The 27,050-nt window shown below is 36.9% G+C and overlaps 1 protein-coding gene across 16 annotated transcripts in view; it reads right to left on the minus strand.

Moving 5' to 3' along the window:
• LOC116570709 overlaps positions 1-27,050 on the minus strand; it is a 233,628-nt gene that overhangs the window by 151,563 nt on the left and 55,015 nt on the right. For 6 of the 16 annotated variants that reach the window (XM_032308189.1, XM_032308192.1, XM_032308190.1 and 3 more), the window contains one exon: positions 9,092-9,532. In XM_032308189.1, the coding sequence (XP_032164080.1) occupies positions 9,109-9,532 (424 nt within the window). In that variant the 3' untranslated portion in view covers positions 9,092-9,108. Of the gene's footprint in view, positions 1-9,091; positions 9,533-16,498; positions 16,567-19,931; positions 20,004-27,050 lie in introns of those variants that run through there. The other 10 variants (XM_032308197.1, XM_032308194.1, XM_032308195.1 and 7 more) reach the window with 5 other exon arrangements.

Here is a 27,050-nt window from a genome sequence, read left to right on the forward strand (position 1 = left end):
TATAGTTGAAATGTATTCTCAGGACTGTGGTTCCAATACCTAATTTTACATACGATTCAATGGAGTTCTTTAAAAAAAAAAACATTATTCCTAGACCCTAGCGAAACCAAGCTATTGAGAAAGAGTATACAAAATATTTAAAAAGCTATCTCTTTAGCAATATTTTATTATGAAAATTATCAAACAAAAAGAAAACCTGAAAGAATTCGCAGTGAATACCCATCACCTAAATTTCACAATTTACATTTCAGTATACTTGCTTCATCATACATCTATCCCTCAGACTTCCACCTTATTTTTGTATGTATTTCGAAGTAAGTTTCAGACATTGGCATACCACCTCCTAAATACTTCATGCATGTCATTAACTAGAGTTCAATATTTACATTTTTCATCTTTTCAGTTAAATTTAATATATAGAGCAATGTGCAAATCTTCAATGCACAACTCAGGGAGGTCTGATAAAGGTAATCTTATGTATTGTCATCATACCAGATACGCTGGCAGTTTACCACTCCATGTTCTGTTGAAACAGTCAGCCATACAGACCCATTTCAGGCATAGAAACAAAAATCACCAATAGCTTAATGAATGGTAGAGAATGACTCTCTCAAAATGTATGTTTACTTACCACAAAGAAATGACTGTTGAAATTCAGCTCTTTTAAGGCAGATCACAAATGTAACTTCAGTCTGTTTCAAAATCCCCCATGGGGAATTTTTCATTCTATGCAATTACAAACAGACATATGCAGAATAATCCCATAGATAAATATATAGATGCATTGTACGACTCATTGAATTATCTTGCTCTGCAATCTAATTTGGTTTTTTGTTTACTTAAATTAATCCATTACTCCCTGAGTTCTTGGAGATTATGTCACAAAGCACAGTGCATTGTCCATACTAGGCCCTTAATACATGAGGGCTGAGTTATTTGCAAGTGAAATTTTGGAATGGGGACCTATTTCTATAGTTCAGAGGGTCTTCCAATGTCCTTAGTAGATATTTGATTCTACTACATATTACGGTGCTTGCCTCATGAATAATTCAATTAGAATGTTTTGTATACAATGAATGTTTCTTGTTGCTCAAACATTACAAAATAAATAGTAATTGCAGTTAGAGGAGGGGATTCATTCTTAGTTTTAGCAATTTTGCTGGAAAACTTTTACTCTCTTACAGTAGGTTGACCATCTGTAAAGTGTTGTTTATGGCAGTGTTTACATTTTACCTCTAGATGAAAATTTTCAAGGAGCCCAAAACAGCGGCATGAGAAATTTAGCTGTCATCTAAAAGGTGCTCACCAGCCTAGGGCTCCCGTTTCCAATGTCCTTCCCTTTGCTCCTGACCTGGGGAGCTAATAGAGCAACTGTTGTGTACAATACTGTAATGAGTCAGTTTTCTCTTTACAGCTATGTAACCCCCAGTGGCTATAAGTGGATTTGCCAACATCCCATGTGCTGAGAAGCAAACATACCTCCTTGAGTACAGAAATTTGGTAATTATACTTTGTTGCACCCGACAGCATAGTTCATCTATGGATTAATAGAGGCTTTCATTCAACTGAGCTATCAACCTGGCAACTTTCAAAAACAACATATCTGTGTTAAGAAGAAAACATACTAAAAAAGAAATTTGAGTAAAATATATTTGTTCAAATTTAAGAGTAGATAAACAGGCTTGATCTCAATCAACTGAGCTATTTGGGTATATCTTCCATATGAATGATGATAAAACGATCTACTACAATTTTCTGTAAATGAACAATAAAACAAAGTGTTTATTTGTTAAAATTATATAGATGAGAAATCTATATATCTGTTATATTCCATTTTTGAGTTTGGCTCAACATTCCCATCAAATTATACAACACTTCATATTCTAACTTTTTAAATATTCATCTCTGGCAGAGGAAAAAAAAAAAAGAAAAGCATGGTAAACATTCCTTTTTTAGAAGGTTGCGCTGAGCAAAATGTTCCAAAATAAGCTATAAATGAATTAGCTCAAGGGTGGAAAATTCAATTTAAATAATAAATTAGAAACATATCAGAAATTAGATTCTTATGTTTTAGGGTAGCTCTAAAAACGTATTTCTGCCCAAGCCTGTTAATGCTGCCAATGTTATTCAATCATATTTAAGCTAAACTGCAAATCAGTTCCTGAATATATATTTGATTTACATGAATTCCATATTTGTCAATTCTCTGATAAAATTAATAGCTAACATGTTTTATTGATAACCATGCTAGTAGATGAATCAGTGTAACCACTTTAATCCTTAACCTCTATTTAAAACTATTACAATCAATCCTTGACACAGAAATACTTCTGAATTAAATATTTCAGACGAGATCGGGCGCGTTCAGGGTGGTATGGCCGTAGACTGAATTAAATATTTCAATAATAAGATGATAGGACAAGGTAACTGGTAAAACGTTAGTTACACAGTACTATTATTTTTTCCTTTTTTTTTTTTTTGCAACATAATAAAAGCTTATAGAAAAAGGTTTAAATAAGCTATAGAGATAGCCTGTGTTCTCTGTTTTACTAAAATTCTTTGAAATGAAGAATGTTTATGGGGTAAAGCTAATTATATGGTAATAGCTGTGACTTCTCTTTTACAAGTGGGGATACTTAAATGTCCAAAAGGTAAAGCCCAAGCTGTTTAACTGACTGTAGGCTGGCAGGCCAAATCATCCCAAAGCTGGTTGTTTTATAACACGTGTATTCTTAAAAACATATCATCCCTTGGTAATTTTAGCCTAAACTTCCTTCAACAGGATTAGAATAGACTTATTGTTCTTATATTTTAGTGGCTTTCATAGGGATGTTGTCAAGGGTTTACTATTTTGCTTGTTTTTGAAAAAGATCATGAATGGAGGCTTCAGTCGAAAAATTACTCCTCATTTCTGAAAATGTGCCCAGTCTGACATATTTTAAGTAACGGCTGCTAGGCAGTTTTAAAAGGAAGATAACTCTTTCACTGTTCAACTTTATCATCAAAGGAAAAAGTTGTCCTGTTGGTTAAGCACACACTACCCTTTATAACAAGATTGAAATGAGCATAGGCAGGCCATTAGACAAGTAATAGATTCTTAAATTGTGAATATGAAATCTAAGAGTTCAAAAGCAACTGCAGAAAATACAAAGAAGCAAAGAGAAAGAACAAGATGTGCATACTAGACAATCCCAATAAAGCATCACCCTAAAAATGCCAGGGATTAGTCTAAGATGGTCCATTCCATATGGGAAGATAAAGGAAAGCTCAGCTGAGCCACTGTTGGGGTGGACTCTGACTGTGTAAATACAAGGGGTCTCTTAAGGCCCATGTTGTCTGTTAGTAAAGCTTTTCGGTTTTTAAGTATATATACATGAAGAGAGCAGGTCAGATGACCTTGCTGAGCTGGATTACTTGGTGAGAGGGCAGAAGCAGAGGCTAAGCACCCAGCACTACCATATGCAGATAAACTTTAAACAGCTGCGAAGTAATTGTCTTTCATCAATCCTTGGATGTTCTAATGAGTCATTAAAGTGGATGAGCCTTTACTTCTCCACCCAAAAGAAGTTGGGGAGAATCAATGTGATCTGTGATTCATGCATCATTCTCTAACTTTCTGGAACTTTTAATTTTTTTTTTTTTTTTTTTTTTTTTTTTTACATCCCCAAGTTCTATCTCTTGAAAATGACTGTCTCCACCCATGGATTTGACTACAGCACTTCAAGCTCAAACTTAAAAGAAAAAAAAAAAAAATCTGGCTTGTGAGATATATATTTATAATCCAGGGCTACCAAATGTACTGCCTTGACATCACTTGCATATTTCTGAATTTGAACCAAATATATTCCATGACCTATACTGGATATGTTTTCATTTTTCCATTTTTCTTCTGAGTTTTTTACATCTGCTATAGTTTGGGCAGATGCGTATTTGAGGTTATCTTCATGCTTCAGAAAAGCCAAAAATCTCCTGTGCTAAACTGAATTCTTTGAGACTGCTTGTGAGTCACTACATATGTTTGTGGGCAGCTGTTTTATGTGGCCAAATTTGAAGCACTGACTTCGAGCTGGTGTATTCTACCATATGGAGAAATGGTTTCCAGCCAAAACATTTAATTAACAGTGAATCGAGATGACCCTGTCTTTGCTTTGCCACATTTAAGTGCTGAACACAGTGACAAAGTGAAGACAAGTGTACTTGCATAGTAGACCAGGTCCCTGCCCCTTCCCATCTGGTCATGATAACACCAAATCCTATTTTTACCATCCTCTCTCGCTCCATCTTATTGTACTCCATATGGAGATAGGCAATAGATACATGGAAAAATATACATATTTGGGAGCAAATAACACAGTTTGATTGGCAATACTTGCCTCTTAATAGGACTAACCTGAGACAACTTAGCCAAAAGCAGAAAATAGGGGAATATGAAAACCATAAGCTTGATGTTGTAAGTGCAGGTGTTTTGTGATTATTTTTATTAATGCTGTTTAAAAGGCTGCATCCTTTAGCAGTGAAAATGCTACTGAGTTACAAAGCATTATAAGAGGAATGGAAGGGGGGATATATCCAAAACCTGTAATATACTTGCCCATTTCTTGACATTTTTCTAGTTTTTGAGGCATAATCAAAAACATGATAAATAAAAGATGCAGAGGTTATGGGGCATCAAAAAGAACAAAACATCCATTATGATAAGAAGATCATTTCATGGAAGAAATCCCTAAAGTAATATCAAAAAAGAAGAGACTATCATCATAGGTTAAACTGAATCATATTATTGTGAAGAGATCAGCCATAACAGCGAATACCAAAGGCAGAACATGCCTCCGTAATGAATCCCATGATATTTCCATGAACAAAAAGAACCAGGAAGAACAAATGTTGTCAATGCTAATAAAGAAAAAAGAATAGTTCAAAGAAGGAATGTCTCCTTAAATTAGCAGCATCGCCTCTTTTAGAATGCAAGGTTAACAGAATTACCAATCAGACCTACATTGTCTGATATACTTCACATTTCATTAACCAATTTCCTCCCTTAGTCCAAGTTTTGAAAAAAATAATTCTGGACATTATTATGATCAAAGAGAATTTGTTGGACCTTAAAAATCCTCCCAGCTCTTTCCATCTGATTGTCAAATCTCTACCTCTATTCTTCAAGATCAAGGAGACTGTATGTGCAGTCACTGAAACAAAGCATCACAAGTTCTTATGCCAATTCCATCTGTGTATTATTTTAAAAAACAGTAGACATGTGATTTCCTGGATGTCATCATAACCTAATTAAAAGGTATTTAGTCAGTTGTTTTTGAATTACAGAATGCTGAATAATATTTGCCTGTCTTACTTTTCTAATTTTCACTAAAATGAACTGTGTGTTGGTAGTTCTGAGAAGGCATATTCTAAGTAGATGAGGGCAATTTTTTTCCCAAGTTTTTTTTAGGGCACTTGCAAGCAAACAATCTTTAAAGATGAATTTCATTTTAAAAAAATCATTGCGGCTAAATAAATATTAATTACATGAAGATACACTCATAGATTTTTTTAAAAGGCACATTTTAAAAGCAGTGATCAAAAATGACTGTTTGCTTCAATCACCCCATTCAGTTAGTGGGACTGGTGTTTCTCTCAGTGTGAGCTGCCATCATAATGACACTTCACAGTAGGAACCCAGTTGGATGATGCAAAGTAGGATGGGAAAGAATGTCTTTATGTTCAGAAAGCATCCCAAATCAGAAAGATTCCAAGCTGTAGCAAAAGAGTCCAAGATTTATCTTCAGAGGCAAGCACTTTGTTAAGTGAACAAGTTCTAACCAGATGTTAATTGAGCATAAAATTACAAAACTTGGCTAGCATCATGGCAGATTGTAAATCCACTGGGGAGAAGCTAGGTTGACCTCTGTGTCCTACATTGCACCTAGCATGATTTGAGTGGTCTACAAATACTGAATAAATGCAACTGGGAAATATTTGGAGTTCAAAAATTACTTCTCAAAAGAAAATTCCATGTCTAGTCATATTTTCTCACCAGTATTGTATTAGTAGTAATTGTTACAATAGTCTGACATTTACAAAATGCTTTCAGGATGTATTAATACATCTAATCCTTACTTCAGTACTACAGGTTGGTACTATTTCCCCTATTTTATAGACAAAGAACATGAGACCTAGCAAGCTTTTCCAAAAAAAGAAAAAAAAAATGTGCTATGAAGTAGCAGAGTTATTATGTGAACCATGTTCTTTGCTCAGAAATCTCAAGGAAATCTCTCTGAGATTGTTGCAATGCCCTCTAATCTAATTCTATCAATAAATTCAATTACAACTGGGCCAGTATTAATGTCAACTAACCCACCTATTTATTGACCTGGAATGCTCTGGAATGCTAGCTGCTTTTAAGAATATAGGTCCAGATCATTTTCCTAGCTTTATGTGCACATAGGCCAGGACAGCAACAAAGATCCTACTAACATTCTTACCGAACCCTGTTCATCCTGTTTACTTCTAACCTCTTGTGACGTATGTTGAGAAAGTATTCAATAGCCTTTGCCTCCAGCTGTCATCATCATCTCTTGCAACTACCTCTCTCTTCTATATTTTCAACCACCATCATTCTACCAAAATGTCTTCCTCAAAAACATAGGTGACCTTTGAATTAACAAGTTCAAACATCTAATCTTGGTTTCCCACCTCTCTTGGCCTTACTACATCTCTTAAATTCTTGTTGATTCCTTTTGTTAATATTTGCTTTGCTGGGTCCTCTGTAAAATGTCTTTGTTCTCTATGATTCTGTCCTCTACCTCATGTTTTTGCGTCTCTGCACCTGTAAGTGTAAACTCTCTCCTTTTGCTGATGAACTATTACGGCTGAGCCAAATAACCAACTTCAAATTCAGTAGACTAAAAGTTGTCCTCTCTGCTGAAGACCTGCTTTTCTTTTTCTTTCTTTCTTTTTTTTTCTTTAAGATTTGATTTATTTGTCAGAGAGAGAGAGAGAGAGAGCACAAGCAGAGGAGAGCACAGGCAGAGAGAGAAGAAGCCTCCCCACTGAGCAAGGAGCCCAGTGTGGGACTCTATCCCAGGACCCTGAGATCATGACCCAAGCCGAAGCCAGATGCCTAACCGAATGAGTCACCGAAGCACCCTCTCTTCCTTCCTCCCTTCCTTTTTTTCTTCCCTTCCTTCCTTCCTTCCTTCCTTCCTTCATGTGCCTATATACTATATATATATGTGCCTATATACTATATATATAGTATATATATAGTGTATCTATAGTATATATATATATAGTATATATATAGTGTATCTATTTATTGGGTTATCTTTGTATAGGCTTATCTATTTTTCTATCCATTATCCCATTACTCAATATATATTTACCTTTCTTTCATTAAAATATTTGTTCCAGAATATTATACACTCCTTAAAATGGGAAGGAATTTTCAATCATCCTTACTTAATTTTTACGTACTTAAAAGTACATTGTATATAACATTCTTAATGTGATGCATAAAAAATTGAAAGATAATCAAATTGTGTCAGGATCAAGAGAAAAAAATATTCATAAACAACATCAAAGGAGGCAGAATTTTAAAAAAATAGAAACACAAAATACTCATCAAGGCAATGTGGCTATTGAGGTCAGAATACCCAGAATCATTCATCTTTAAAAGTTAAGGATGAATAACAAGTCTAGAGTTCAATAAGCCTGTGGGTAAGATAAAACTCATGAGAAGGATCCAACAGACAAATAGGGAGCATGGAAATGACACAACATGACAAGATTTCAAATTCAGCCAAGGAACTAGTTCTCTGGATCACTACCATTGAGACCTAAATTTTTCCTTTTGACTCTTCTGTCTGCACTGTGCTCTTATATCTTGATGGTATCATGACCCAGGAAATTTCAAAAAGCAAAGTTTCTTTCTGCCACCTGTTTTCTTATTTCTTCTATTAGCAGGATCTGGACTGATGACCAGTATAGGCAGGGTTGGGTGTCAGTGCTAACTGAGACTGAGGACACTGTGATTATAGCCCAGAACTGTGTGCAATAGGGCTCAGAGAACACAAGTTAGAGGACAGCTTAAATGAGTTTAGCCACTAACTTTTTTTTTTTTAAACAGTTGAGTATACAGCAGACATTGAGTGGGACTCTTTAGTGCAAAATGAGTTAAGCATGGATCCCGCTCCCCAAAAGCAAGCAATGTACTTGAGGAGACTGACAATAAAAAAGTACATATAAAAATGAATGCCTAGATGTGTGTAAGTGCAATGTTGATGAGTACAACAAACGGGGTGCTAAAATATCAGTTAGATGGGATATGCTACTGGTTGATGAGAAAAGCCTTGAGAAGGTGATATTTGAGCTGCGACAAAATATGAAAAACTATCTGATGCAGAGGAAAGTTTATTCTAGTTAGAAAAACACCACAAGAAAAATGGGAAAACTGGTTTGTTCAAGGAATTTATATAAAGAACTCATCTGCAGGATGATGAGGCAGAGGAAGAGTGGTTAAAGGTGGGACAGAGGGAACATCCAGGAATCTGCAGCATGAGATCGCCAATAACATAAACAATTAGAATGAGCAATAAAATCCAAAATATAATTTATAATTAAAAACTGAATTATAATTTGTAATATTATAAATTATAATAATATTTTATATAAGTATAATATTATAAATTATAATTATAATTTAATTATAATTAAAACCCAAAAAAGATGTCATGGAAATTAACATGAACTGTAAGAATTCACAGTCTTTAAATGAATCCACTACCTGACGTATAAACTCTACTTCATATCTGACTATACTGTATACTCTGAGAGTATATTATTACTGTTAGTGAACAGAACTATTTTATTTTTTGTTTGAATAATGGCTTTCATTCTCCAAAACAAAACTAAACTCCCTTGATTCACCTCCAAAGCTTTCACACTGGTCTAATTTTGAAGCCCTCTCAGTCACTTTTTTGCTGCAAATTTCTCTCTCTGGGAATGACAATCACTTGGCATCTTTGCTTCTGAAACACATTCTAAATTCAGGGTCACAGAGATGTCATTTTTAACAACACGCTCTACCTCAGATGGAAATTCTGAATGTCTATTGGGTTAATTGCTTTCAAAAGAAAGACAGACAAATGAGATGTTCCAATAATATTGAATGACTGCATATTGCTTTTTTTGTGGAGTTTGTTCAGCTTCTCCTTTTGGAGTTGCTTTTCTCAGAGAACAAGTAATGCATTCCCTGTTTGAGACCAAAGGAATGCCCGAGAGAGCCCAGAGGCCAAATGCACAGACTGGAATCCCACTGACCAACAAACTCCTCCTTCCTCCTGTCCCAGGAGGCATCATGCTAACCATTAGCACTGTGGCTTTCTTTTCCCCTTTTGTATGCCTGGGATCTGCCTGCAAGGAAGTCTTGAGTACTCCCGATCTCCGGTATTCTTGGGTGGCTTGGTGAGCAATTGGAAAGTGTGGTCTTCCAGCCAACAGGTTTCTTTTTCTGAGATTGTTCTTCACTCTGAATTGAGAGCTAGAGTACACAGAGGTGTTCAAGAAAAATTATATTAAAAATTCCAGAAAGCTATTCACGCTGCCTCCTTCAAAAAGCAGAAATTCAAAAATTTCAATGAAAATCATAAATTAAATGGGGGCCTTAAGCCAAACCATTATGTAGCAGCCAACAACTAAAGTTCTCATTTTTAAGCTTTATTCAGTACAAAAAATTCTCCCAAGAAAGAAATCATTTACAGTGCATTAACTTTTGGAGAAATGGCATCTGTTATGGATTACAGTTTGGTGTTCTTTCTCAGTTTTTAATGATAAGATAGAATAGGGTTTTATTCACCTTATATATAAGTTTTTGCCTTCCACGTGTGGGGTGTACACACATATACACACATTCGCACATGCATTGGGGTACAATTTCTATCCTAAGTTTGTATGCAAGCATGTCACCTAGATACAGTCATCCAACAACAGCGGAAGCAGAGGAAATATAATTCAATAAGGTCCACTCCTCCCCCCCCTTTTTTTGGCTGGAAATGATTTGGTTTCCACTTTAGTGGGCTGAAAAAAAACTGTGATGGGCAAAAGGAATGGTGCCAGTCCCTATGTCCATCTAGTCCAGGGGATACCTTTCTGCATCCGAGAGAGAGAGCTTTGTTTTCATCTGAGGCACAAGGACCAAGCTACATTGCTTTGTACTCAAAAGATAATGTGAGACACATAGGATTAGAAAGAGGATGTCACTGCTCTTCAGCATGGTCAGGGGGCAATGCGGCTCTGTTGCTGCTCTGCTCTGAGAATGACCCTGCAGCCCAACTCAAATGTCTTCTGTTGACATGGATGGATCCCTGCAGAAGTTGCAAACAGTTCCTGCATCTTCCTCCTAGAGGTCATTATCTTTGTCCTGCAGCATGTTTCCTGGCCCTCAGCTGGCTAACTCTGAGGTACATTTCACCCAGTTCCAGAGGGTCCTCAAGGCGAGTGCACCCCTGTTGCCCAGTCACCACAGTGTCTAACTATAATATATACTCATGCACATTCATTATATCATAGAGCAGCCCTTCAGGGGACCTGTTAGTGACTTGCCTCCCTTGCCTGTTTTACTTCAGCGCTTTCTTTATTATGCTTTCTGAGATTATGCTTTCTGAGATCAGCTCCCAAATAAACTCCCTGTATCCATATTCTTGTCTTAGATCTTTTGGTGGAATACAAAATAAAAGTTATCTCAAAGTTCTGCTCTTTGAAAGTATCAGAAGGCAATCCTGACACAGATATTCTTTCTTGTAGACAGGGCATGGGGGCAGGGACAATGGTGGGCAGCGGGCATCAGTGGGAACTGTGCAAGAGGGAAATAAAAATGAAGGAACAATTCATATATATATATATGTACATATATACATACATATATATATGTAACTAAATATAGTATATATATACTGTATTTAGTTAGTTCCAAGAATATCAGAGAGGGAAACTAGAGGAAGGAAGACCTACTTCTGTCATGAAGTTACAGCATCTCTTAGTAAAAGTGACTTCTTATTACCAGAATAAAAGGACCATGAGAGCTGGGGTTGTTGTTTAGTGCTATGGAGTCCAGGACCTAAAACAGTGTCTCAAACACAAAAACCTTCCAAAAAATATATATTGAATTAGTGAGTAAACCTGACTACCTTAAAAGCTGAAGGTAGATGAGAGTGATTGAAATATCATACACAAGTATGTGTACACATATATACAAACTCTGCACATTATCTGCAAATAAATGCACAAATAAACACATGGACGTTATAGCCTACTATAACAACTCAACTTTCATTTTTAAGTGGTATTTAAATGTAATGGATTCTATGCCTGTGGCCTCTTCACTTTTCAGGCTGATTGAATCTAGACTCTAGACCTGTTTATCTACTATAACAGAGTTCCTAATAGATGTCAGGCACATTATGTGCATTTCTCTTATTTAATTGGCAATTCTTTCCTTACAGGTTTTTAGATTTTATGTATTATGTAATGTCATAAAGGCCTATCCTTACAAGTCTCTTAATAGTCTCCTACATTTTTTTCTAGTATATTCTGCTTTTAGCTTTTACCTTTGCATTTTCTACCTAGCTGGAAAGTTTCATGTTGCAAAGAGTGAGGCATTGATCCACCTTTCCATTCTTCTGAGGAGTCTCGGTCCAGTTCCAACAATGATTTATGAAGAATTCATTTTTTTACTACTGATTTCAAGGATCACCCTTTTACTGACTTTAATAGACCCCATTTGTATTTGAGTCTATTTCTGGGCTCTCTAACCTGGTGAGTTTTACAATTAGTTTTAAAATATTTTTATCTTTTATTTTTTAAAAATTTATTTTCAACATAACAGTGTCATTATTTTTTTCACCACACCCAGTGCTCCATGCAATCTGTGCCCTCTATAATACCCACCACCTGGTACATCGCTTTTTTAGATTCTATAACTTAGGAAAGTGTTACTGCCTTGGTTCAGTTTTTCCAAGTTAACTCTCAAGGTCTGAGGCTGAAGACAAAATGTTCTTTTTTTTTTTTTTTAAAGATTTTTTATTCATTTATTTGACAGAGAGAGATCACAAGCAGGCAGAGAGGCAGGCAGAGAGAGAGAGGGGGAAGCAGACTCCCTGCTGAGCAGAGAGCCCGATGCGGGACTCGATCCCAGGACCCTGAGATCATGACCTGAGCCGAAGGCAGCGGCCTAACCCACTGAGCCACCCAGGCGCCCTGAAGACAAAATGTTCTTGACTATAGTTGGCTGGGACAGAAACAGAGAAATGGTTTTTGGCAAGTCTGAGTATAAGAGCAAGTTCACAAATTTTACCGCCACTACTCTCCTAGGAAATAATGTCACCCAACCTGAGACATTTTGGTCCCTGAAAACTTTGCCTCATCACCAAACCATCTGCAGTCATGATGGCATTTTCAGCCTCTGCCTATACAATCTTCATTGTGGATTAGCTGTGAAGTTTGAAATCGGTCATTTATTTTTTCAGGACATCAACTAGGTCTTTTTATTTCTGGTAAATTTCTAAAATAAAACAAACATACAAAAATTGTATTTCCACACTTTTTTAAGTAAATTCACAAAAGTTTGTTTAAAATAATCATTTTGAGGGGCGCCTGGGTGGCTCAGTGGGTTAAAACCTCTGCTTTCGGCTCAGGCCATGATCCCAGGGTCCTGGGATCGAGCCCCACATCGGGCTCTCTGCTCAGCGGGGAGCCTGCTTCCCCCTCTCTCTCTGCCTGCCTTTCTGCCTACTTGTGATCTCTGTCTGTCAAATAAATAAATAAATAAATAAAATCTTTAAAAAATAATAAAATAAAATAATCATTTTGATAATTGCATTTATATAATTGTGTTGCAAATTGTATACATGAGCATTTCTGTATTCAAATATTTTTGTTTAAATGTATATGAACTCTGATGTTTGGTGATACTTAACTTATAAATGAAAAATGTCTTTATTCATCTATGGTAAATTCTAAGTTTGCCTAGATTACTTGTGCTGCAACGCTATGGTTATAAACACACACACACACATTTAATGTTAATATAGATGTGCACACAATGTAATTCAACTTACCTTTTTCTCCATGTCTTCTTATTGGGCAAGAATTGCAGCCTTAAAAAACTTTAAAACCTATCTCTGTTGGCATCAGGCCTCCAAAATTTGCTACCAAATTTCTTCTTGGCTACTTTCCCCCCCACCCCCTCTTCCTCTACTTGACCCTCCTTCTGCAAGGTTCTCCACTCAACATCCCAGTTTGGAGGAAAATGTGAATAATTCTGTATGTTTGAAAATTTTACAGCATACAAATCTAAAGAAGTAAATGAGACTGCAGATGTTTCTGAGATTTAACATTTCTAATGAATTATCATGGAGCTCAGGCATCTTTTCTCTTCGCTCGGTGTACATTGAGCAGCTGCCTACTGTTATGCAGAGTGAAGGGAGGAATCTAATTCCAGCTGCTCCTGACAGCTGCTTTGTGTACCACTGGGTCAAAGGCATACAGGTGAACAAACAAAGAAATATATAACTCTGTCTTATCATGAGAAACCCCGATCACAAAAATAACCCATGGCTTCAATTTAGAAAATCACGAGAGCATTAGGACCTGCAGACCTTATAACCTCTACTATTCTTACTGCCATCAGTTACGTTTTGTTAGTCAGACGCTATCTTCCAAAGAGAGTCATATTTCCTCGCAGTGAGAAAGATCATTTCATTGTCACGCTTGTTCAGTCCTCCCTGGAGCAGGAAGTGGTATAATATGTGTGCCCAAGCTTTAATATACTATTTTTTTTCTTTTTTATGATTTCAACCTTGACCTCTGACTTGAGAGTCTGCTGTTTTAAACCATTAGTGTTTCTCTAGATCTTAAAGCAAAAGCTACATGTCCAATACTTACGTAAAATGACCTTGGTAAAATATATACGCCACCATATTAGCAATTATTTTTATTTGACATGGTGTAACCACAACTGGCATCAAGTAAGAACCCATAAGCCAATAAATTGCTTTGTTACTTGGCTGTTAGTGTCTCTAGCAAAGCCAACCCGAAGCTGAAGTTGCATTTAAAGTGAGTTCTTTCAATGAGGCAAAAGAATGAAAGCGAGAAAAAAAAAAACAACAAAAAAACAGATATATTAATGCCCTTCTTGGAAGATGAGTTCATCCTATCTAATATGCATTAGAAATAATCTACTCATTTGATGAAAGGTTTGCGAGGCATGAATAAAGGGCCAGGCTGCTTGTCTACAGCAGCAATTAACGGAATCACACAAAGCCCATTTCAGTGGCCTATTTTCTCAGGCCAGCCATCAGTGTAATTATCCACATTAGAGGAATTTCCTGAGCTCAAAGAGAGGTTCACAAGTCAAAGGGAGCTGAAGTTCACTCTAGGGAATTTAACTAACTGTTTGGTTTTAATAATTCCTCATCAAATAATCTCTAAGGTATCAAAAGAAATCATTCCCTCTGGTCTCTATAAGGAATCTACATCTCTTTGCTGCACTGGCCCCAGCACCAACCAAGTCCTAACGTGAAGTCTCTTCTGCACTCTGAGGAGCCTCTCAGAGGGGAATATGCAAATGGTATTCTTGATAAAGAAGGAATAATTCTAGGGGCACCTGGGTGGCTCAGTCCTTAAGCATCTGCCTTGGGCTTGGGTCATGATCCCGGGGTCCTGGGATCGAGCCCCATATTGGCCTCCCTGCTCAATAGGGAGCCTGCTTCTCCCTCTCCCACTCCTTCTGCTTGTGTTCCCTTTCTTGCTGTGCCTCTCTCTGTCAAATAAATAACTAAAAGCCCCCCCCCCAAAGGAATAATTTTGTCCAACTTATGAACATGGACATGTGACAAAGGTGAACTCTTTGCCCACATTTTCATAAAGAAGATATATACTGAAAAGATAAACACACCAATACATAGGTTTGCAAATGTTACAAAAGCAACTCTCTTTCTCTCAGCTTTTTATGGTCATTCCCATCACTGTGACACTCACTGGCATAGTCGAGGGTGGGAAAGTGGCTCTTTCTTTCACAAAAGTAATGAATTAGTGACTACACATACATACACACAAGCAAACACACCATATGTGTATCATTGACATGCGGTATTGATATGAAGACACAGCAGCCATGACAGAGATATATATTTCTATTTATCCATCTGATTTCATAGAGGGGTCCTTTAAAAAGAGACGGGGAATATCATACGATAGGAGCTAGGATTTATACACATTCATATATGTGTGTGTGCAAGTGTATGTATATGCGCCATTTTCCTGTTGATATCACATCCCTCCTTTAACATCATTATAGTGGCTCAGCATCAGTGAACACCGAAACTGCCCTTATTAAACTAGTAAAAGAGACCAATCTTTTCTTAGATTAGATGGTTAGATTTAGATAGGCTTTTTCCCAGGTATTTTAGATCAGCAATAGAAAAGCCTAAGAGGGAGAAAGATTTTTCATTGTTCCTATTATACGTATAATGGAATGAAATATACTTGTGGCCAATTTCAACAAAGCTCAATTGGTATTTATGTAGGAGACATTGGCATGAAACTCGTCTGCTAACAATGCACAAAGTGAGGTCTCAGCCCAACAGTTTAAAGTCCTTCAAGTCCTGTGAAAATCTGATTCCCAGAGTAACCACACTTACGTTTATTATTAAGAAAGGACACCCCTGCTCTCCACCACACCTCCACCCCAGCTATATTTCAAGCATCACTGAGTTCTCACAGTGTGAGAATTAATCAGAAGATTGAGAACGAGTTGCTCAAATCTTTCTTTCCCCTCTGCATATTAGCCCAAAGGTGCCGTTTTTAGGTGAAATGGAGGATGAATTAGTGGTGATGAGGGAAAGGAAGATAATAATGGATATCCACATGTCACCTAAATTACTCTGGTTAATATATCTAAGAGATACAGACCATAATGTAAGCTTCTATAGACAGTGAGTTGTTTCTTTGAGATGCAAACTGATCTCCTCTTTGATTACCAGTGGTAATTTATGGTGAAAGATACTAAAATTCAGCCACAGACAAGGGAGTAGCCATTGTGTAAGTTGAGTTGATGCTTTTTCAAAATGCCATTCCTAACACTGTTGTGTGCATCCAACAATAAACCAATCCCACTGCCACATTTATGGGGAAAAAAAAAATTCATGGAGAAACATAAGACTCACTTCTATATGCCAACTGAATGAGCACAACTAATTTTGTTACTGTTCCTACAATCAGATTTACCTAATGGCATATGAAACAATGCAATCTCCTTTTTTTGCCAACATTCTCTGCCTAGACGGCCACTAACATCTCTCCAATATATTCTCACCTACACATGTACCCGCACACCCAAAAATAACTGGTATGCAGTTTGATCAGTTCAGCTCTCCATGCCAAGGGTACAACAGGACTGGTTCAATCATGAATCTCAGTATGGACAAGAGAGGTGCAATAAACACATTACCTTGCTGGAGTCCAACCAACCACCACAGTATCAATGAGCATGTTTCGGTCTTACAATGTTTCTCAGGCCTGTCAGAAAAAGGTTGTTTGGGAAAAATATACTATTAATAATCATGTATTGTGAAAAGTCGTGACCATTTTCCTTCAGTTTATTTAAGAGAGAATTTGAGCAGAGCTGTGTGATTTAGGAAAATTAAAAAAAAATCAACCAATAGTTATCTATGGTTTACTTGCCTTATGTGAGGCCTTGGAGAGGTACATCATATATATCTAAAGGAGCCATTTCTATGGTGAAATAGACTAACAGAGAATGATCAGTGCAAAGAGTAATACAAGTAGAAAAGCAATATAAAGTAGTTGGATAAACCTTTCATTTCACAATATGGAAAGAGAGGGGCCAACAGCAATTTCAGGCATGTATAATTGGTATACAACATGAAATATTGTTGGGAAATATTATTTATAACTGCAGTCATGTTAGGATGCTAAGTTTGAGTATACTAGCATAGGAACTAACACTTAGGTGCCTTGAAAGTCAGAATAAAAACAATAGAAGCAATGAATTGCAATCTGAGTCAGTGTGCAAGTATTGGTCAACAATGCTCTCATTAAGAAAGGTTAATTGTCACTTTCTACAGATTCATTTGCCACTGTCTGCTTGGAAATCATGGAAAGCAGGTGCTGGCAACCAGGAGCATAAACATGGGAAAAACAGAAATCCCTTCAGAGGAAAAGAGAAGCTACTGAAAATGGCTGTGCTTATAGGTGATGGCTGAGAGAACACTACTATGAGCTTTCAAGTTCAACTGTTAGCCATGCTCAGTTTATCAAGGAAGCTTCCTCTAGGGAAGCCAGAGGAGCCTTGTAGTAGATAGAGACTTAAGACCCAGACTTTGTTTCTGAGTCTCTACCCTGTTACTGACATCTGAGCAATGGAAACACTAGAATATTTGCAAAATGAATCACAATGGGGGCTCCTGGGTGGCTCATTCATTAAACATCTGCCCTCTGCTCCTGTCATGATCCCAGGGCCCTGGGATCAAGCCCCGCATTGGGCTCCCTGCTCAACAGGAAGCCTGCTTCTCCCTCTCCTACCCACCCCCCCCCCCCGCTTGTGTTCCCTCTCTCACTCTCTCTCTGTCAAATAAATAAATAAAATCTTTTTTTAAAAAATGAATCACAATGAAGAGTAATGCCCCCAAATTCCTATCTCATCATATTTAACTATCTTCATATAAAAATGTCACAGCCAGGGACGTCTAGGTGGCTCAGTCAGTTAAGTGTCAGACTCTTGGTTTTGGCTCAGGTCATGATCTCAGGTTCTTGAGATCGAGTTCGATGCTGGGCTCTGCACCAGGTGTGGGGACTGCTTGAGGTTCTCTCTCTCCCTCTCCCCATCCCCACCTTCTCCCTCTCCAAAAAAAAAAAAAAAAAGTCATACCCAAAGGGGATGGATGCATTAATCTTTACGACAAAACTTAATATGGAAAAATTATTCTTATAATTTTGCAACCAGTAGTGTTCTTAACCTGAAGGTGTAGCTTTGATCACCTGAGTGATCTGAATAATCATTTATAAAATAAAACTTAGTGCTCACCAGCATTGACAGATCTAGTGTTCAACAGTAAAAGTGTTTAGACAAACATTACATTTCTCACCAGGATTATTACCACTTTCATATGCTGCCATCCCTGACCAATGCCTAAGATACTTTTAATTGGACACAGAAATCTGAATAATACATTTGCTAATTATTTCCCTTTTATGTCTAAAAACTATTTGGTCTATATCCAAAATAATAGCATATAAAACTTCTGACTTTACCTAGAATTCAGCCAAATCTTTTTTTTTTTAAATAATAATCTGAATTCCTAGACATCTCTCATTATAAAAATGAAGCAAATAAAAATGTTTGACTTTTAGCCATTACAAGTCTTGAATTATACACCACACTGTGAAAAGTAGATAGCTGCATTGTAGAAAGGCAATTACCTTCCCTTACTTACACTACTTACATGTGCTTTCTTTTTTTTTAAAAAAGCACTAAAAAAAAATAGGGACTACATATTTGTGTGATAAGGGAGGGGGAAGGAAATGTAAATTATCTCACTGATTTTAAAATAAATAATTGAACATGTCTTAGAGTCTATAACAACATATTTATAACAAAATTTTTAAGTATATACTTATCTAAATAACTTTTAGGAAATTAAAAATACCAGGCATGGCCAAATCAATCCCCAACAATATCTGAGAAACCCATGAATATATTAAAAAGGAAAAACAAAGATCATTCATCTCAAAGGACTTAAATAAAAGGATGGCAAATCTTGGCGTTTGCATGTTGATTCTTATCTCTCCTGCCCAAAGAAGACACTTCCCAAAGAGCCTCAGAATTCCCCTAAACACAGATCTTTAGGCATCATTAGCAATTATTAGGAGTTTTTGTGTGAAATAAAAGATATTTGCAACCCTTGATTTAAAACACTTTACTGTGCCACAGGGAATAACTACATGAAAATAGTAACTTTTCAATATACTGTTTTGAAAACCAGAGTCAAAATATTCCCCCATGTCTGGCAAGTTACCACTAACCTGAGCAAACTATGAGGTCCCTTTCCATTTAAAATCTGTTATTTATACATTGTTTGCTTGCTTTAAATATCCAGGAACTTGTGGGAATAATAGCAAGGACTATCACACCTGAATTACCTGCTGGAATGGTTTTTTACACTCTGAATACTTATGCAGTTTGTTTTACTACATAGAACTATCGTATCATTATCTTTAAAAAATTGAATCAGTAAATTGTACAAAGTTACTGGAAACCAAGATGATAGTATGTATCATGAGCTGCAACATATTCATATTCTTTGATTAAACAGGCCTACTTTTAGGATTTTTTATAAAGATTTCTTTAGAAAGACACAGAGAAAGTGTGTGTGTGTGTGTGTGTGTGTGTGTGTGTGTACACGCTTGCACAGGCACTAGCCTGGGGAGGGGCAGAGGGAGAAGGTGAGAATCCTAAGCAGACTCCCTGCTAATCAGGGAGCCCCAAGTACAGCTCAGTCTCACCGCCCTGAGATCATGACCTGAGCTGAAATCAAAAGTCAGTTGTTTAACTGACTGAGCCACCCACATGCCCCTAGGATTTTTTATTCATGTACTCCAAATATCTTAACAACCATTGTAGGCACCATGTTGGTTTTAGCTACATGAAGGAAACATATTAGATAGAACTCTGTCCACATATAGTTTGTTTTGAAGTAGATACAGTCACTCTAATAAATGTAATAACTACAACTATGATAAGCCTTATGAGATGTACTGCTTCTATGAAATAATAAATTAGGGATTTGGCTTAAAGAAGCCTAAAGAAGTGATATTTGAATTATCGTCTGAAGGACAAAATGGTCACAAACTAGATGAAATACCTGGTGAAAGCAGCACCAAGTTCAAGTTCACAGTCCTGGAAGTAGGGAGTACAAGACCCTGGTCCAGGGTGACTAGATCAGAGAGATTGATGGAAATGTAGTATAAGACAAGACAAGAAAAACAGCATTATCAAGAATACTATGTAGACATTATTTAAAAGCTTCAATTTAATCCTAAAAGAAATGGGAAGTCATTGAAGATTTCTAAGCAAGTTGGTATCATGATCATACTTGTGTTTCTTACATATAACTCTTGAGTGTAGAATGGGGGACAAATTGGAAAAATTTGATCATGAATGTATAATACAGATGTGATGTCAGAGGAATTCATATTGTAAGGACCTATTTAGCCAGAGGCTTCCATCCAGGTTAAACAATAACCTTGTTGTTTAACCCTTAAACTGTCCCTGCCCCCCTTCCCCCAAGGGACTTACTCAAAAACAAGTCTTGGAAACCAGCCCCAGGTAACAAAGCCCAAATACAAGGGTGGGTCAGGCCAGCTGGAGACATCCAATCAGTGGGGGATGCATACTGTCTCCCTCCTTACCAAGGAGTATGGGCCCTGCCTTTGGGCACCTTTTGGGCACCAATTCTGACCAAGGTGATAGGCTGGTTCAAATATCTACTAAGGTAAATTATAATTCAATTGGTCACTTAGCGTGACTGTGCAGCTTTCTCTGTGTGTTACAGTTTCATTGGCCACCTGTGCGTGGCCAGGCCCAACCGCATGGCCTTTGCCCTTAAAAGCTAGTCTGTGAAACAGAGAGAAGTCACCCTCTCTTGCAAGAAGTATGGCCCCGAACGTTTGGTCTGATTCTTGATGCTTGGCATGAAATAAAGCTTTGCTTGACCTTTGCTTTGTATCAGTCTCACTCCTTTAATCATGGACCCATTATTGGGGGACCTAACAATATCAAGATGTGAGACATAGAAGACAGATCTGAGAGATATTTAGAATACAGTATCAGTAAAAGAGGCTCTAAATGAATGATGAAAAACGAGACAGGATTCTAAATTTCTGGACATTCTAAATGGTGCATGATGGTGTCATTCACTGAGATGCAAAATGGTTATGAAGGTCTAGGTATGTGTGTATGGAGGGGGCACTAATCTGTTCATTTCATACTGGTTAAAAGCGATTTTCCTTTAAGTCTTTGAAAAGTTGATGTCAAATAGATAGGTATTCAGAAAAGAACTCTGGCCCAAGGAGAGAAATGTGAGTCATCTGCATATATATAGGTAGTAACTGAAGATGTCGGTCTGAGTGAGATTGGGAAAAGACCATTAAATTAGAGGAGGAGAGCCTAGGACCTAGCCCTCAGGAATTGCAACATTTAATGCCAGTTAGAAGAATATAGTTTGCATGTGGAACATGCAAACTATATTCTTATATAGTTAGAGGGGTTGGAGAAAAACCATACATACATTTTCTGGGTGACAAGGGAAGAAAGGGGCCCAACAGAAAGAAACACTACTATCAAATAAAATGAAGGTAAATAAAACTAGACAGTGGTTTTACCAAAATACAGCTTTTTCAGTGGAATTCAGAAGAGAGAATCAGCTAGTCTGGAGAGTTGGGCTCATGGCTGATGTGAGAATTTCTAGTTTTTGCTTTGCATTTAATTTTGGAGGAATGACTTAAGCACATCTCAGAAACTACAGGGAAGGGCATATTTGGGAGAGAAAGGCTGACAGTTCAAAAGAGAAAAGCAACTAAAAAAGAAAAGTTAGGAGGTGGGAGAGGACAGCACCTATGGGGAAGAATGTAGTGGAGATCTTCCACAGGTAAAGTGGCAGGTCCTCTGCTAAACAGAATGGTCTGTTAGTCACTTCTCCAGAAAAAAAAAAAAAAAAAAAAACCAGAACAGGGATGCCTGGGTGGCTCAGTTGGTTAAGCAGCTGCCTTCAGCTCACGTCATGATCCCAGCGTCCTAGGATCGAGTCCCGCATCGGGCTCCTTGCTCGGCAGGGAGCCTGCTTCTCCCACTGCCTCTGCCTGCCATTCTGTCTGCCTGTGCTCGCTCTCTCTCCCTCTCCCTCTCTGATGAATAAATAAAATCTTAAAAAAAAACCCCAACAGAACAATAGGGAATATAGAGATAAGTAAGTGGAGATTTATCGGAATTGGTTCATGTGGTTATGGAGGCTAAGTACGCAACAATATACCCTTTATAACCTGGAGAAGCAGGAAAGTAGGTGGCGTAATTCAGTCTTCAGTCTGAAGGTCCAAGAGCCTGGAGTTCCAATGTCTGAACACAGAAGAAAATGGACATCCCAGCTCAAGAAGAGAGAGAATTTATCCTCCCTCTGACTCCTTGTTCTGTTAGGGCCCTCAGATAGGCTGATACCCATTCACATTGACAATGGCACTCAGTCTCCTGATTCAAATGCTAATCTCTTCCTGAAAACATCCTCACAAACACACATAGAAATAATGTCTTACCAGCTGTCTGGGTATCCTTTAATGGAGCCAGACTGACACACATATAGTTAATGATCACAGATACTAAAATGGGTGAAAGTTAACATGTTTGACATCGGCAAATGCAGGAGTTGCTGTCTTTTGGCATCTACTTAAAAATATATGTGAATCTATAGGGACAAATCAAAGGATGTCTGATGCAGTATTAGTTATAAAAAGTGAAAATCTTGAAATTACATAATAATCATAAAATGGTTAAACAAAATATGGCTCAACTATGTTGAAAAGCTATACAGCGACATTTTTCAAAGATATTAATGTCACTAAAGATTACTGTCACTAAAATATTAATGTCACTAATATTCACTGAAATAAGCAAGATACAGCATTATAAAGACTATGATGTTTAACACCAAATAATACCCATTGTCTAATGATTGGGTACTTTTATTTTTTTTCCTTATATTTTTCTTAATTCTTAATTGCTTATTTCTTAAGCAATTAACAGATTCTTCTTTAGAGTCAAGAACACGTATGTTTTCAAAAGTAAAATCAGTATCTGAAACTCAAAAACCCCAAATAACCTAGTCTCATTTAAGTTTAGATGAATGTGAAAAAAAAAAGGCAAATTAAAAGTTAGAAGGGACTCAACAAATAGAACTAATTTTTTTCCCAAGTAATTGTCCAGTTGATTTTTAATGTTCTTTTGGATGAAAGAAAAACCTCTCTAAAGGCCTAATATACAAAAACAAGCCATTTTTTATATCCTTCTAAGGCAGCATTGTTATGCCCAAGTTTTCATGTCCAAGAAACCATCAAGGAGCCAACACCAATGCAGTCACATGAGGGCTTATTCGACAAGCTTAAGCTTGGGCCCAAGTATACCTGACACAGCGGAGTAGGGACTTGGACCCCAAACCAGACGACAGTCAGAGTTTTTAAAGGCAGAGTAGGGGTGGACTTGGCAGTAGGTGAGGACAAAGGGGATTAAGGATGATGTAAGTCTCTAAAGAATTTTGGAAGCAAGGTCTCCAGGACCTTGAGGGGCTAGCTATTGTTGGGAGAAAGGTTATTTATTACCAGTAATAAAAATCTTCTTGTGAGACCCTTTAGATGTATATCAGTGGGTCATATGCTTGGGAATGATTGCTGACACTATCCTGGAGATTTAGAGATAAAGTTTCCTAAAGGAATTATTAAAGTAGACTTACAGGATCCTGGTTGGACCTGTTGGAGGAGGGGGTCGGTCAGGCTAGGATTGTCCTTAGCAAAACCTCAAGGTGAGGGCAGTTGAGTCCCCAGGGGAGAGCCACTCTGTCTGTTTCAAGGGCTTGTCAGTAGGTAATGAATTTCAATGATATTCTTCTGCCTCTGTTTCCCACATCATACAACATTATTATTTTCCAATGTGTCTCTCTATGCATGTGGGTGTTATAAAGACTATGGTGTTTAACATCAAATAATACCCACTGTCTAACGAAGGTAGGGATTGGGTACTTTTATTTTTTTCCTTATATTTTTCAATTCTTAAGCAATTAACAGATTCTTCTTTAGAGTCAAGAACACGTATGTTTTCAAAAGTAAAATCAGTATCTGAAACTCAAAAACCAACCAAATAATCTAGTCTAAGTTTAGATGAATGTGAAAAAAGGCAAATTAAAAGTTAGAAGGGACTCAACAAATAGAACTTATTTTTTTTTTCCCAAGGAATTGTCCAGTTGATTTTTAATGTTCTTTTTGGATGAGAGAAAAACCTCTCTAAAGGCCTAATAAACAAAAAGAAGACATTTTTTATTTCTTTCTAAGGCAGTATGACTGTACAGAAACTTTGTTCAAAGCAAAAGCCTGACTTACAGCCTGTCATGCATGTATTGTACATCTGCTTTGTGAATGAGGAGCCTAAAGGAAACCCATCTTGTCCTTGAGATATTGATCAATGCACCTACTCCCTGCATTCCTTCATGGTAAAACTTGTGATTCTTGCCTACCTGCTAATCTATAATCTTTTGAGCTTTTACAAGATGTAAAAAAGTATATAACCCTGTAAAAACTGTTCATTCTCCAGAGCACTTTCTTCCCTGTGGAGAGTATGTTTCCCAGGCAGCTGTCCTAACTAGAGCTTGAATAAAACTCTTCCTTAGTTTTAAAGGTTTGTTCACTTTGTGTCAACATTCCTAGCTCATCCCTGGCACGGTTCAGAGGCAGCTGTTGCTAAATGCAAATTAATGCACACTTTCATTTAAAATGATCATTTCAGATTTCATTTCTACCTATCTGTGGTAGGACAGCTTCCTGACTTGGCTCACATCATTCCCCTGGGCAAACAAGACTACTGTCTTGGTTGTACTGACCTTAGGACAAACTCTCCCAAACGACATCTTTTTGTGAAATCATTCTGCTTGAAAATATAATAATATAATGAATATCTTTCTATTTAGTTTCTTAGTTCCAGAATATATTTTTGGTTTGAGCTTTGAGCTTCTTTAATGCTCTGCATTTTATTTCTGCTTACCCTCTCTGAGAAAAACTAGGATCACAGATCAAGAGTATTTTTGGGGGGGGGGCAGAAGAAGAATGATTACTAACGATACAAGAAGTCCTACATAAAGTTAATGACAAGCATCTTGTGGTTTTCTCAGAAGCTAAATGCATTTTATTATCTAATTAAGGCATCATCTGGGTAACAGAATAAGAGCAATGCCCCCATTCTACGCCACCGGATTGAATTTATAGCAATATAAATATTACAATGAGAATCTAGAGAAAAATATAATCCAAGAAAAATACTTCTAAAACTGAGATACATAAATTCTAAATTCAGAAATTCCTGATTCTGCAAATAATTAACAATGTTGATAATAGGCACGTAGCATGTGGAGACCCTTCTTCCATCCTAGGTAAAATAGAAACAATAGAAGTGTGTAAACCTGGCCATTCACAGACCTGTATCCCTGGGGATAAAAATATATGTTTATAAAAAAAAAATAGAAACAATAATCTTTTCTTCACTTATTTTGCATTGCATCCCAGAACTATTGTGAAGCTAAAACAGCAAGTGTGCAAATATAAAGAATTATTAAGCGAATATACTATATACTCTGGGAATCACACACGCAATCACAATCACAATATTTCCAATGAACGATAGCATTTCAATACCAACTCATTATTTTTATAGTTTTTATTTACTAACTTTTCTATATCAGAGTTTCTAAAACTGTTCTACATGCCCTGCAAGATATTTCATGAAAAAGAAAACTGCTCTTATCTCTAAGTTCATGAAACAGCAGTACCACCTATTCCTCTCTTACAGATTTATAAAGCATACTAGCATATTACAGTTATGACAAGTCCTATAGTTTAAAAGAAAAGAGAGGGGATTTAATTTCAAATATTCTGGAGTTTCCAGGTTTCTATGATTTTGCAAGAATATGTATTTTTTAAACTATCCAATAACACTTGACATAAATTATCAAGGTCCCATAAAACAGCTAAGGAAGTACATGTCTACATTATTTCTGTCATCCTAAATTATTATTCTCTCTCTGTGTGTATGCATGTGATATGACAAAAGCATACTTGTATGATTCTATGCATATAAAGTTTGTTATTTTTCTTGTCGAACCACACTGTACTATACAGCAGCCAGGAGTCCCTGGAAATATGGCAATTCTGAATGAAAGGTGCTGTAAATGTAAAATAGACACCAGATTTTGAAGACTTGATTAAAGAAAATGGAAAATAATTTCAATAATTTTCTATAGATTACATACTAAAATGACAATTTTTGGATTTATTAAGTTATATAAATTATACTATTTAAATTAACTTACCTGTTTCTTTTTTTAGAAAACTTAAAACAATATATATGGTTCGTGTATTTCTATTTCTATTGGATATCACTGCTATAAAATTGTTAGAAATTTGAAAATCCCAACAAAATACAAAGAAAATTGTCACTCATAATTTTTTTTTTTTAAGATTGTATCTATTTGACAGAGAAGGAACACAAGCAGGGGGAGTGGCAGAGGGAGAAGCGGGCTTCCCTTTGAGCAGGGAGCCTGATGCAGGGCTCAATCCCAGGACCCTGGGATCATGACCTGAGCCTAAGGCAGACACTTAAGGGCTACGCCACCCAGGCACCCCATCACTTACAATTTCATCCCCCCCCCCTTTTTTTTTTTAAATAACGTCATCTCCTAAGAACACTTTCAATGCATTTTCTGATGACTGTTTGTCCATGCACATGTTATGAGATTTAGGATCATAATACACACAGATGATAGACAGGCAGACAGATAGGCAGATAGATAGAAATCCACCCAAATCATCCTTGATTTTGAGGGCTGTCCATGGTTGTTGGGCTATAGAATTTGACTTCTTTCCTCTTCTTTTTGGAGAGCCCTGAATAAAATGCAATGACTTCAAGACAAAATCACCTAGAAAATGCACATTGTGAAATGTGCATCAAGTCCAAGGGTTTCACCAGGATGTGTCTGAAGTTGAGTCTGGTTTCAGAGCCTTCTGGTGACCTTGGGAGACAGGCAGAGAGGAAAGCAATCTAGGCTTAAACATAAACAGGCCAGGCTGGGGAAGAATTCTTCATCAGATTTGCCTTTAGTCTAAAAAAAGAAACCACATATAAACCAAACCCCAGCTTGCCGCTGCCATTTATTTAACGAAGTTTTAGAAAAGCA

Source organism: Mustela erminea, chromosome 12, assembly GCF_009829155.1.
Source record: "Mustela erminea isolate mMusErm1 chromosome 12, mMusErm1.Pri, whole genome shotgun sequence".
NCBI lineage: Eukaryota > Metazoa > Chordata > Mammalia > Carnivora > Mustelidae > Mustela > Mustela erminea.